At 39.4% G+C, this 13,028-nt stretch overlaps 1 protein-coding gene across 1 annotated transcript in view; it reads left to right on the top strand.

The window, feature by feature from the left end:
• Window positions 1–9,524: 9,524 nt before the first annotated feature.
• The window catches only part of LOC141004048 (butyrophilin subfamily 3 member A3-like), an 81,868-nt gene continuing 78,364 nt past the window's right edge, over window positions 9,525–13,028 (top strand). Inside the window, exons 1-3 of the mRNA XM_073475544.1 lie at window positions 9,525–9,533; window positions 10,696–10,771; window positions 11,513–11,854. Coding sequence (XP_073331645.1) covers window positions 9,525–9,533; window positions 10,696–10,771; window positions 11,513–11,854 — 427 coding nt within the window. The remainder of the gene's footprint in view (window positions 9,534–10,695; window positions 10,772–11,512; window positions 11,855–13,028) is intronic.

Genomic DNA, 13,028 nt, shown 5'->3' with positions numbered 1-13,028 from the left:
AACATATGAAAATATTAGTAAATGTCAGATTTTGACATGATTTTTGCCATTTTTCACTCAGATTTAGATATTTGTTATGTTGACCATAGCGATTCCTGATAAAGCTTGCTTAAAGAGAGCAGAAGTCATATATCATATCAAAAATGTAATTTTAAGCTGATTGTCTGTTGTAAATAGACTGAAATGTCATCATGATCACAAACAACTTGAACTGACTCACAACGTCAGAGTCTATGTTTAGGAAGCTGGTGGTTTATCATAGAGGAGCAGTTAAACCACAGTGTGTTATCTGCTCTGTCAGTTCACACACTGCTGCAGCTCAGCTGTCTGTGGTCAGCTACGTGATGGTTTAACCTCAGTTTGACCTGCTGTCAGGCAGTCACTCTAACAGACCAATACATTTATATTTAATGAGGTGGGAAAATAATGACCATGCAATTTAATTTCAAGATGGAGCTTCTATAATTTCCATTATATATTATTTTTTCATAAAATGTTGAAACAGCTCAGTTAGAGTAGATGAACAATATGAGCTTGTGCTTCACACATCAAAAAGGTGAACACATATTTTTGGGGTTATTACTATTATTATCTCAAAGCATGCAAACACACTGATGCAATGACAGTGCTGTTGTTCAAATACTGTAAATAACCTGACATTATGATGCTGCCCTCCAATGGAAGAAAGTAGTAAGTAAAATTACAAATCAATTATTTTTTATGTACAGGCTGTGAAAGGCCAATCCAAAAGCTCTCAGCCGATGACTGCCTTTTTTTAAGTCTTGCTTTAACCTCCTCTCAATGTTACTTAGTCATTTTTCATAAATTTGAATGACTTGAGAAAGATCAAGGCAGAATAATAAAGTACATCTTCTGCTAGATTACTGTTGCATGGGATAGAATAGAATATAATGTTTTTTGGTTGTTAGTTTTTTTTATTGGAAAGGTTACATGAATGATTTTAAATGTAAAGACCAAAGATAAAATGTTTAATATATGTATAAAATATATTTGTTCACACAAATCCCCCCTTCACACACTAAAATCCAACAGATTATTTAAAAAATCAAAAAACAAACATACATTCAGAACAGGTAACATTGTCATGACGACAGCAAAAATTATATGAAATTATAAAAATGTATGTTATATTCAAAATGTAACTGTGTTCTGTACCAGTACATAGACTTAGATTGTTTGGTAATAAATAAACATGAGTTTAATGAAAGGTAATTTTTTTTCTCATTGTTTTCTTATCTATTTTTCTTCTATCAGCACAATGTTGTTTACTTTGAACATACAGTAGCTTTCAAAGGAAGTCAATTAGAGAATTTGTGCTATTTATGAAACATTCTGACTGTGAAGAGCCAGGAGCAGTCCAGAGCAGATTGAGCTGCTGCTGCAATAAAGTGTAGACATTTTGTAAAATTGGTAAAAATAAAACTGTGAGTTTAAAAGTTTATAACATCTGTACAACAATATTACTTATTCTCACACAGAAAAATATATTTCAGTTGGTGTCACATTTTACTCAGTGAAGACAAGTCTACAAAAGACAACAGGAAATATGAGAAATGTTTTATCATGACAAAGAAGTCAAACCGTATTATTTATAATGACTGGGTCTCACTGTGTCGTCCATCATCTCTCCTGTTTAATCACAGTCTGCTCTGCTCTGCTCGACTCTACATGTGAGCTGCTGTCTCCTGCTGGACTGTCAGAGACATGCAGGTTGGGTTGTGTCTCAGCTGCAAATCAGTATTTTTGTTTGTCTCCTCTTTGCTCTCTGACTGAAGTTGAATCTCATCTCTTTGGCCCTTTGTGTCTTCAGGTTGTTTGCTCATTTCCCTAACCTGCTTTTCTACTTTTTTTGTCTTTTCTGTTATTCTTGTAATACAATCCTCTGTTGTCTGTATTCCTCCCTCGATTCTCTGTAAAGATTTCTCATATTCTTTCTTTTTGTTGTGCAGTTGCAGTTTGATCTCTGATAAGTTCTTTTTATTCATGTACATAAAAACTGATTGAAGTTTCTTCTCATTCTCTGTCCTCTCTGGAATTTTTTTTTTGTTAACTGCATGTGTATTTATTAATCTATTTCCATGTGTGTTTTGGGATTTCTTTAATTATGATTGCTGTGGTTACTTTCTTTGATTTGAGTTTACATGCATTTAGAAACGGCCGATTATGATTTGAAGCAGTGAATGCAACCTCTGACTAGCCAATCGGCTGTTGCAGTGAAGCCACAGACTGATTGATAGGCAGGCCAGGTAGCGGGATGCTGGGGCTTTTTTTTCTCTTTGTTCTTTTCAAAGACGCTGGAAACCAGAGAAGCGGCGCAGTAGGAGAGGAGACCACGAGGGCCGCCCAGTGACTTCAGCAAGGCTCTGTCCCCGAATCCCTCAAACTGGCCGCTGTCACCCCCATCCTCAAAAAACCCGGCCTGGATCCTGACATCATCTCAAACTTCCGTCCTATCTCAAACCTCCCTTTCCTGTCAAAGATTCTGGAACGTGTTGTCGTCTCACAAATCCAAACCCACCTCCACTCTCATGAACTGTATGAACCTTTCCAATCTGGATTCCGCCCCAAACACAGCGCCGAAACCGCTCTCCTGAAAATCACCAACGACCTCCTCCTCTCTTCAGACTCCGGCCACCTCAGTATACTCATCCTCCTTGACCTCACTGCAGCCTTCGACACCATCAACCACTCCATCCTCCTGTCCCACCTACAAACATTTCTCAACATCACCGGCTCCGCTCTTTCCTGGCTCAAATCCTACCTCTCAGGGAGACAACAGTTCATCCATGTCAACAACTGCTCCTCCTCCACTGCCCCCCTGCTTCAAGGCGTCCCCCAGGGCTCAGTGCTTGGTCCTCTCCTCTTCATCATCTATCTACTCCCCCTTGGCTCCATCATCCGTCGTCATGGTCTCCGTTTTCACTGCTATGCCGACGACATCCAACTCTACATCTCCACAAAATCCACCACCCCTGCCACCCACTCTACCCTCACAAACTGCCTGTCAGAACTACAATCATGGCTGCAAAAAAACTTTCTCAAACTAAACTGTGACAAATCTGAAATCATACTCATCGGCCCAAAACCCCTCACCACATCGATCCAGAACTTCTCCCTCAGCTTTGACAACATCACCCTGTCTCCCTCTCCCTCCATCCGTAACCTTGGCATTATCCTGGACAGTACTCTTTCATTCGAACAGCACATCAGCCGCCTCACCCAAACTGCCTTCTTCCATCTAAAAAACATTGCCGCCTCCACCCACTACTTCTACCTTCTCTGCAGCTGAGACTCTCATCCACGCATTTATTACTTCAAGACTGGACTACTGCAACAGCATCCTCTATGGTTCATCCTCCAAAGTCCTCAATAAACTTCAATACATCCAAAACTCTGCTGCCCGCCTCCTCACCCACACCCGCTCCCGTGAACATATCACCCCCGTACTCCAAAACCTTCACTGGCTCCCTGTCCCACACCGAATCAACCTCAAGCTCCTCCTACTCACCCATAAAGCCCTCCACAACCAGGCCCCTCCCTACCTCACGGACATGCTCCACCACCACACTCCTTCTCGAAACCTCAGATCCTCAGACGCAAACCTTCTCTCACCCCCCCTCAGGACCAAGCACCGTACGTGGGGGGACCGAGCCTTCTCCATTGCTGCCCCCTCCCTCTGGAATTCCCTCCCCAAACACATCCGCGACTGCCCAGACTCATCCACCTTCAAGTCATTACTCAAAACCCACCTCTTCAAATCCGCTTTTCATTTGCACCCGTAGCTGTCTGTTGTCCTCAACCTGTTCTCCCTAAAAACCTACACAGATCCATATCCTTCATACATTGTTCTTTTTTCTACATATTTCTCCTTTTATCGCACCATGCACTTGATTTTATGCACCATGCACTTGATTTTATGTATTCTATTCTTGTAAAGTGTCTTTGAGAGTTTTTAAAAGCGCTGTACAAATAAAATGTATTATTATTATTATTAGCAGCAGTCAGAGCTCAATCACAGGACCTGCAGTTGTCTTTAAGGTCAACCCATATGACAAATATATCCAACTCAAAAACAAATCCACTGAGGTAATGTTGTTCATGTGTGGATAAACAATATATGAGTTTTATATAAGATGTAACAATATTGTAACCAAGTGTATCAGGAATATTTCACGTGTGTTCAAACCAAACCAACATGAATCCATGTTCTCATTTTCACATAAAGAGTCAAATGTTTCACATTTGTAATTCAGTTTTAACTGTCAGTTAAGAATTCTGGTTACCCTGTTGAATCTTTTCACCAAGTGTCAACTTCAAGTTATGTTTTTTTTTCTATTTGCTCTGAGTGATATTGTTTCTTGATGATTTATTGTTGACCACCACATCTTTTTTATTTACACATTTTCTGTTCAAACAAAACAGTCTGTATCATCTGAACTTTATTAATACTAAGAAAGTTATTTAAATAAAATTGAGAGGAAGGATGGCTGCTGTTCCTGTTTTAGTGAACGATCATAAATGTCAGTGAACATCAGTGGATTTTATGGTGCACCAGGATTCAAATTCAGAAATCATGATGACTGTAACGTTCACACAATAACATGTTACCTGATTCTCTCCTGAACTATATGTGGATATTGAACAAATTGAAGCTATGCTACTCCACCAGAGTTATATATTAATAAAGTCCTTCTTTAAAAATATCATGGACTGTAAAATGCCAGTTTGAAGAAAAGAGAGAATTATGTTACATATTTATGTTCCTGTTTGGATCCTTATGTCCTTATTTTGAGACAAACATTCACAGGCTTCATAAGAACTTACCAGGTCCTTTATTGGAAGTATGCTGACTTTCTTTGTAAAACATGACTTTGTGTACTTCCTACTGAGAAACCAACCTCCATTATTAATGCCCAACATTTAATTCTGAAACTGAACTTTTACAAAGAAACGGTTGAAAAATACAACTCAAAATAATTACAACGTTCTCTACGTCTCTAAAGTCTCTGGTCTCTCACTACGTTCAGCTTTCTGTTATATTTATATTTCATTATTTCAGTTTATTAGTTCAGTTTGTTGCTATTTTGGGACTGACAGACGGTTGACGCAGTAACACGGCACATGGTTTAATGTGAATATTTAGACAGGCTGACTTTACATTTCCTTATATACATTCGAGACACATCTGACCCTTTAAGCTACTCAAACCATAAACTATTTGTTGTGTCCACTGAGCCTCCTGAACGCCTCGTCTACATACATACAGAGTTTTTCTCATGTAGTTTGTGTCTGAGGAGCTCAAATTATCACCAGCATCTGTGACTCTAAAACAGAACACAGAACAACATTTACTGACTGAGAGAACTGACATGTGGCTTTGTAAAAATAATCAATGCATCAGTCAGTACCGCTGTGGTTTTTAAACCTTGTCTGAGCGTGAGAAAGTCAAACAGCCACTGCAAGACTGAACACGTTGCACAGAGAAGCTTAACACCAAACTTAAACTATAATAAAAGTAAAAAAGCATGAAGATGAAATGTAAAACAATCTTTCTGACTGTCTGAAGTACATCTTTTCTGACTTGTCAGGTTTCTCAGACCCAAAGCATGACGGTGGATCATAATGACTAAACAAGCTTCCAAGACACTCTGTGTTGCTCATTTATCAGTCAGTTACTTGTATACAAGTTTGAGTTATTTGAGTGTAACTCTGACTTTCCCACAGTGAAGCAGTCCCACCAGCAGCAGCAGCAGAGCCACCAACAAAATGGTGAAAACAATCCTTAAGAGGAGGAGAAGATAGAAGGAGTGATCCGAGAAGGGACATGTCTCTCTCTGAAGAGCTGCGAAGACAAGACAATATATCTGCTGTAAGAGCATGGAAGCATTAGCAGGATGTAACAGGCTGTCTCTAAGGGCTGCTGAAAATCTACTGGACTGATGTTCTGCTCTTAAAGTATCCATTTTAGCTATTTTAATTTTAATCATTTGAATGTTTTACCTCTGTTTGCTAACCAGCTTTCGAGTGATTCTCCAACATCAGAGATGTTACACTTGTAGAGCCCTTCATCAGATTTGGAAACAATGTGGATGGTCACCTCTCCCGTGGAGCTGCTTCCAAAGAGGAGGACATGTTCATGGACACCAGCTGTGTGGTTGGAGGAAGTCTTCTGGTTTCTACAGCGCAGAGTGACAGTGTCTACCTCGCTCATAGGGGCTACAGAACCAGCTGGAAAACAAAGGTTGCGTAGCTTTTTTTAGGATGATAGAAAAATTAACACACTAATGGCCGTGATAATGAGCTGGTGTTCTGCTTTTTACAGAACCATTAGAAGAAGAAATCAACAGTCAGTTGCGCTCTGGTGGCACTACAGACATGCTAAACATAATTACAGCTATTATAACCTGAAATAGTGCAGATTATAGTTTTACCTTTTACAACTAACCAGCTTCCAGGTGACACTCCAAGTCCAGGGATGCTACACTTGTAAAGGCCTTCATCAGACTTGGAAACTCTGTTAATGGTCATCTTTCCTGTAGGACTGCTCTCCATGAGGACGTCATCTTTGTGGAAATCAGCTGTGAGGTTGGAGATAGTTGTCTTGCTTCTGCAGTGCAGAGTCACAATATCTCCCTCCATTAAAGGAAGAACAGGACTCTTCAAGATCACAGGACCATCTGAACAACATGTTATAAAGGGGGATAATTTAGACAGGTAATAAATAGATATAATAATACAAATTAGCCATATAAAGCAGTGTCGTCTGCATAGTGATTGATATTAACCAAATGTTTCTTGATATTTCCAATGAGACACCTTCTTAAATTTAGTTGAGCTTTACAAAGCATGTTAATATGAATGTTTATTTAACACCTAGTCAAGATGATTAGCATGAAGTACTCAATAATTTAACACTGTGATGGCGAAACTCTTGGAAATGTATATAGATGTATCTGTATCTGTATTTTCCCACTGCACATAAGTGACCTCAAATAATTACAAATTTGAAATAGATACACTATGTAGTGACTTTAGAAATACAAAAACATACCAGTTATGGTGATATTGACACTCTTGCTCCTCTCTCCCCCCGCGGTCTCACACCAGTACTCTCCACTGTCCTCTGAATAGACTCTATCAATTGTGCAGGAAGACCCTGTTGATGTCTTCTTAATTTCACATTCTGGATCAAATTCCTTAGCACTCGTGTTCCCTCTCAGTTGAGTCGAACCATCAGTCCCCTCGCAATGAAAAGAGACAGGCTCGTATTCAAAGTGCTGCTGTCTGTTTGGAGCGATACGAAGAAAAACTGCATCTGAAACCAAGAAAAAGATGATAGTGTCTGCATGTAAAGAGCAAGCAGAACTGGAATTGTATTATGTCTTTGGCATAACAGTTGAAACAAAATCTAAAAAGTCTTGGTCCCTTTGAATTGTGGCAGAATTAATATTAATATATTCTGGTATTTGTTAGCAACATGGCCATTAATTCAATACATTAAAAAAATGAATTTAGATCAGATGAGATCATCAATACGAACAGATTTAAACGGTTTAGGTCGATATTCTGTGTGAGCCCTTTAGGTAGAAAGTATAATACTAAATAAAAAATAAAATGTTAAAGAGCATCTTTCGGAATTTCTATTTCTCACTCACCACTTTTCTGAGTATAACTGTCCTGAACTTTTGTCCCCAGCAGAATAAATTCAAGCATCACTGGATTTAAAACAGAAGGAAAGTAAATATTAGACATAGATGGTTTGATCTAAAACCTTAACATTTAACTTCAGGATTTAAAACTAAAAGAAGAAAACCTGAGACTCACACAGTCTGAAGCAGAGAGATGTGACCTCCATGGTGTCTTCCTGCTGACTGTCAGACTGTCAGACTGAAATACAACTGAAGTGTGTTGCTGAGAACTTCCTCTTCCTGTGCAGTTATTTCTGATGTTGATGCAAGAGCTTGAGAGAGTCACAGTCACTTTAACATGATCTGTCAGTCCTTCAGTTACAGACACTCATTTAAGACCAATGACAATCCCTGCCCCTGCAGATGGCTCATGAATTCCTTAGTTATCTTAACCTGGGGTGGCTGTGTCCTTGTGTAAGACACTAAACCACATATTGCACTGAATTGTTAAGCCAAGCTGTGCAATGCAGCTTGCTGCCATTGTTGTGTGAGTGAAGTCTGATTGTAAAGTGCTTTGGATAAAACCACTGTGTAAATGCATCCTGTAACTTCACTTCTGCAAGAATCCCAGAAAGCTTTTTTGCAACTCAGCTTAACATAAATTCTCCCAGTGATGATGAAAGTATTAAGAACAAAGATCCAATCAGATTAACTGTGTAAACAGTAGTAGTCCTTTATTGTAAAATAAATACTCAAAAACAAGTAAAACAAAATGTAAAACTCTGCTTACGGTAACATTTTAAAGACAGTCAGGGTTAGTCACTAAACTTTATGTAACTATACATTGGGCATAATGATCCTTCATGTATTAAATTCATAATGGAACTGCTATGACAACTTCTGGCCACAAGATGTCCTTGTAGAGCATGATGAATCAAAAAGTTGAACAAAGAACAAGAGAGGTGTGCCATCAAAACTACTGCTCAGTCAAAATCTCAGTGGAGTGTACACAATAACTGTCTAAACCACCACAATTAAAAACAAAGGCAAGAATTTAATGAATGAATGAATGAATGAATGAATGGCTCTCATTTCCGTCGTGCACTTTGCATTAATGCTGCACGCAGCATTACAGCAGAATAATAGAAAAACTGAAAAGACGTATGTACGTAGGCCCTGACCATCTAAACACAACATTTAACAACAAAGACGAAGTTGTGAAATGTTGAGTTTTGTTAAATGATGTTTTGTGTTGTGAAATGTTGTTGTGTTTTGGCCCTCAGGGCCACCTTATGTTTTGGCTTTGTTGTTTATTAATAATACAATGAAAAAAAGAAAATGCACATTTCTGACACCTGCAAAGAAGCTGGAAGTTTCTTCGGGAACATCTGCCTCTTTAAATTGCTAATACAACTGGTGGTTTTGATTGCAGCTGTATAACTTTATATGAGTGACTACATTCACACAACAGGCTCAAAGTTCAACCGTTGCCATATCAAACAATCAAAGTTAAACTGAGCTCAGGAAAGTAGAAACAATTACCATACAGTGTTTATAGTTGGTCTTAGTTTTATAAATGATCATATTTGAACATTGTAAGTTTTAGCCTTTAATTAAAATTTGTAATAATGAAATAAATTCGGTGCACACTTTAAATAAACTGTTTCTATTAACAAATGATTCTGCCAAACATGAAGGCTTTCTTAATAATGTTGTTTGGATAGTGAATCTTGTTCCACAAAAAATATGAAAGAATAATACACATAAATACACGTAATGCAGGAGCGCTTGGCCGTTGATAAAAGAGTGTGATAGTCACAGCCTGTCAGTGATTTACAGACTTGGGCTGTGCAGTCTAATAAAGCAAGCGACATCATGCAGCAGGTACGTTGTCTTCTTTATTTATTTTTGGCTATTTTATCAGCTTTCAACTAAGTTGTGTTCCACAATAGTAAATCACTTTACAGATCTCTTTACCAGTCTTCATTTAGAGTTGTGGGGTCTGTAGTAATACTCTGTAACTCTGCATGACGTCCGTATTGTTAAAAGTGAAACTGCAGTACATGTTGTCATTATTTGTAAGTTTTGACTTTAAATCAGTGGAAATGTAACATGATATACTGTCAGTGAAGGTGTTACACACACACTTGGGTCCAAAAGTCTGACACCAAGATACTTCTATCTTCAGTCTCTGTGAATTTCCCCATTCTTTGGTATTTCCCCAATTTGCTTTAATGACAGCATGCATTCAAGGTCTTCAAGTGGTTGTGTCAAAGCTTTCAGGTGTGTTTGGGCTCATTATCATGCTTCACAACAAAGATGTAAACCAGTGGGTGTAACATGTCTCTGAAGAATGGAGCTGTGCTCTTCTTGGTCAGGCTGGAGCCAAAAACAGCCCCAGACTTAAATATTCCTACCACCATGTTTCTCTGTGGATGTGAAGCTCTGTGGTATCATTCTCTCTCCTGTGTGTCTCCTTACATTCACCCTCCTGTTACTGACAGAAATCTATAACTTGGATTCATCAGTAAATGGGACTTTTTTGTATCATCCACTGTGAAATTCTGGTATTTATCGAAGTGTTTGTCCTTATTTTCATCCTGAGAAGTGGTTTAGAAACTGCTCCTCGTCCTCTGAGACACTACAAGACAGCCTTCTTTTGCTGATTGGAGTCTCGTGTTGTTTATGTAGAAAATTTGGTATCTGTGGTGAAGCTGCTTTTCTAACTCTCAGAGAACTCTGCTTGATGTATTGATCTTCTGATGGTTGCTCACTTTGCCTAATCGTGCTTTGGATACAACTGATCCAGTTTCTGAAAATCCAGTTTCTGGAGTTTCCTGCACTGCCCCCTCAGAAACCTTCAATCCATGATTTGACACTGTGGAACCCCTCTTTGCTTAGAATACCAACTTGACCTCAGAGAATTGTATTTCATATGCTAAGGAATTACTGTTTTTGATGTAATATTTATTTTGCAAAAAAACACCAATTCCAAATCATTTTTCATTGTAAAGTCTAACTAGTCTATGTTGATTTTTTTCCCCAGAAGAATGAACTTCAATGTTCATTCAGACGCCTCAGTGTTTTGTTCTTCCATCTTCTCCTAGCACACTCATGTACAGGTAAACTCACACACGAATGCACATTCAACAAATCATATCAATAGACACCTGTAGAGCCTTATAAATTTTAGTAGCTCTCACCAATTCGTTCCCATGCAGTCTGATACATTAAAGGGGTAGTCAGGAAAATCCTAAAACAGAGTTGAGTGAGAGGCTACACACCAATAAATAGTAGGCTAAAGACTGCTGTAAAGACTTTTGGGGCATTGTTACACTTTTCTCTGAAGGCAAGAATAATGTCACCAGTTTAGTTGATTGTGGGCGTATAAAGCCCCATCAAAGACTGGAGGTTTGCATGAAAAGGTCTCTGTGTGGTTAAGTTGATGCTAATTGAACACTTTGGTTCTAGGAGTCATATTATGCTAATTTTCCAGGTAATACTACTAGAGTAGATGTAGATGAATAGATGTTTGAATCTTTCTCTATGTATCATTCTCATGTTTACAATGGTAAAAACATTGCCAACTACTCATAAATTATTGCTGAGGCTCATAGGAATGCCATCATCTTTTGCAGGTAATTGGTCATGAATTAAAGTACTGGACCACTTCTGACCTGATGATGATGAAATTGTGACGTTGATGCTTCAGCTAACCTCTTTCTCTTCAATAGTGACCTCTGTTCAATGTCCTTCATTTACACTCAACTTGTTTTAGATTGAGGCTCTGCTGCTATGAGCACAGTACAGTGGTGGAGAATTTAACTCGTCCTGACAGAATAACCATATTTGTTTCTTTCCAGGTCAGTCTCAAATAATTGCTCCATCTCAGCCAATAGCAGCAAAAGTTGGTGATGACATCATTTTGCCCTGTCACCTGGAACCTGAAGTTGATGTTGTTGCCATGACGTTGGAGTGGACAAGATCTGACATGAATCCTAAATTTGTCCACATGAGGCGTGCCGGTCAGGACCTCGTACGATCCAAACATCCATCATACAAAGGACGAACATCAGTGTCCATCGATGAACTGAAGCACGGAAACGTTTCACTGAAACTGTCCAAAGTGAAACCTTCTGATGCAGGAAGATACAAATGCTACATTCCAAAACTGGACACAGGATCTGTCGTCGAGCTCATTGTGGGTGAGTGGATACATAATAATCACATAATCTGGACATATAGTGACACAAGGTACAAACGCACGTCAATTAAACCAATCAGTGTCATCTCTTGTTCCCTTTAAAAGCCAGGTCCACCTGTACCTCACACAGTGCCACATGACATGTGACCATGGTATGGCCTGCTTGTGGTTCAGATAACTTGTCTGGCTGCATTATGTTCTGTATTTAGTGTTTATGCAGGTGTGTGAATCAGCTTCACTGTTGAGCATTTATGAGCTAAACTGTAGATAGCTGGGGCGGCTGTAGCTCAGTGGGCTGAGCAGGTGACCAGCGACCTGGGCAGAACCGAGCTACATGCCAAAGTATCCTTGAGCAAGATACTGAACCCCGAAATTGCTCCTGACGCGCAGTTGGCACCTTGTGCCATCACAAAAGGGCCCTGCGATGAGCTGGCCACTCGTCCAGGGATATACCCTGGCCTCCGCCCATATGGAAACTGGGATTGGCTCCAGTAACCCCCGCAACCCCCTGAAAGGGGGGGATAAAGCGATAACATCCCCGCGACCCTCATGGATAAAGCAGTCAAGAAAATGAGATGAGACTGTAGATATATTTACATAAATCTGATGATGCTTCGGACAACGGGACACACCTCATGGTACCAGGGCTGTGTTGGGTCAACCAGGACTTCTAGTCACCCTTCCCTTGATGTTATATGTGTGTAACATTGAGGGTTAGCCAGCTAGTTTTAGCAAACTTCAATAATATGAGGCACTTCACCTTCCACTGTGTCAGTTAAAAAGATTATGGTCAACATGGTCAACATTCATACTGACCAGTCAAAGGAAAGATATCAGTCACTTTTGATTCCTTCTGCGCCAAACTTGACGAGCATAGACCGTGAAGCACAAGCGAGTGTTAAGCAGTTGCACACACACAGCCACATGCTTGTGGAGCAAAAGTGCTGCTGGCAAAGATGGTTTTACTCTCACAGATAATGTTCTGTGTGCTCGAATCACATGCATGCACCTGGTTTTCATGTGTCTGGTTCTGAGACTAATTTAATGCCACAGGTTGAATGTAACAACAGCTCAGTTTAAATGTTCTGAACATGATCTTATATGCAATAATCCATGGATGACATTAAGATGTAAACTGTTTTTGAATTTCTATTGGGATCAGTGAAATATGTGAG

The sequence above is a fragment of the Pagrus major genome, chromosome 10 (genome assembly GCF_040436345.1).
Source record: "Pagrus major chromosome 10, Pma_NU_1.0".
In the NCBI taxonomy this organism is placed as follows: domain Eukaryota; kingdom Metazoa; phylum Chordata; class Actinopteri; order Spariformes; family Sparidae; genus Pagrus; species Pagrus major.
The sequence above is the reverse complement of the archived record's forward strand: the minus strand, read 5'-3'. Positions and strand labels throughout refer to the sequence as shown.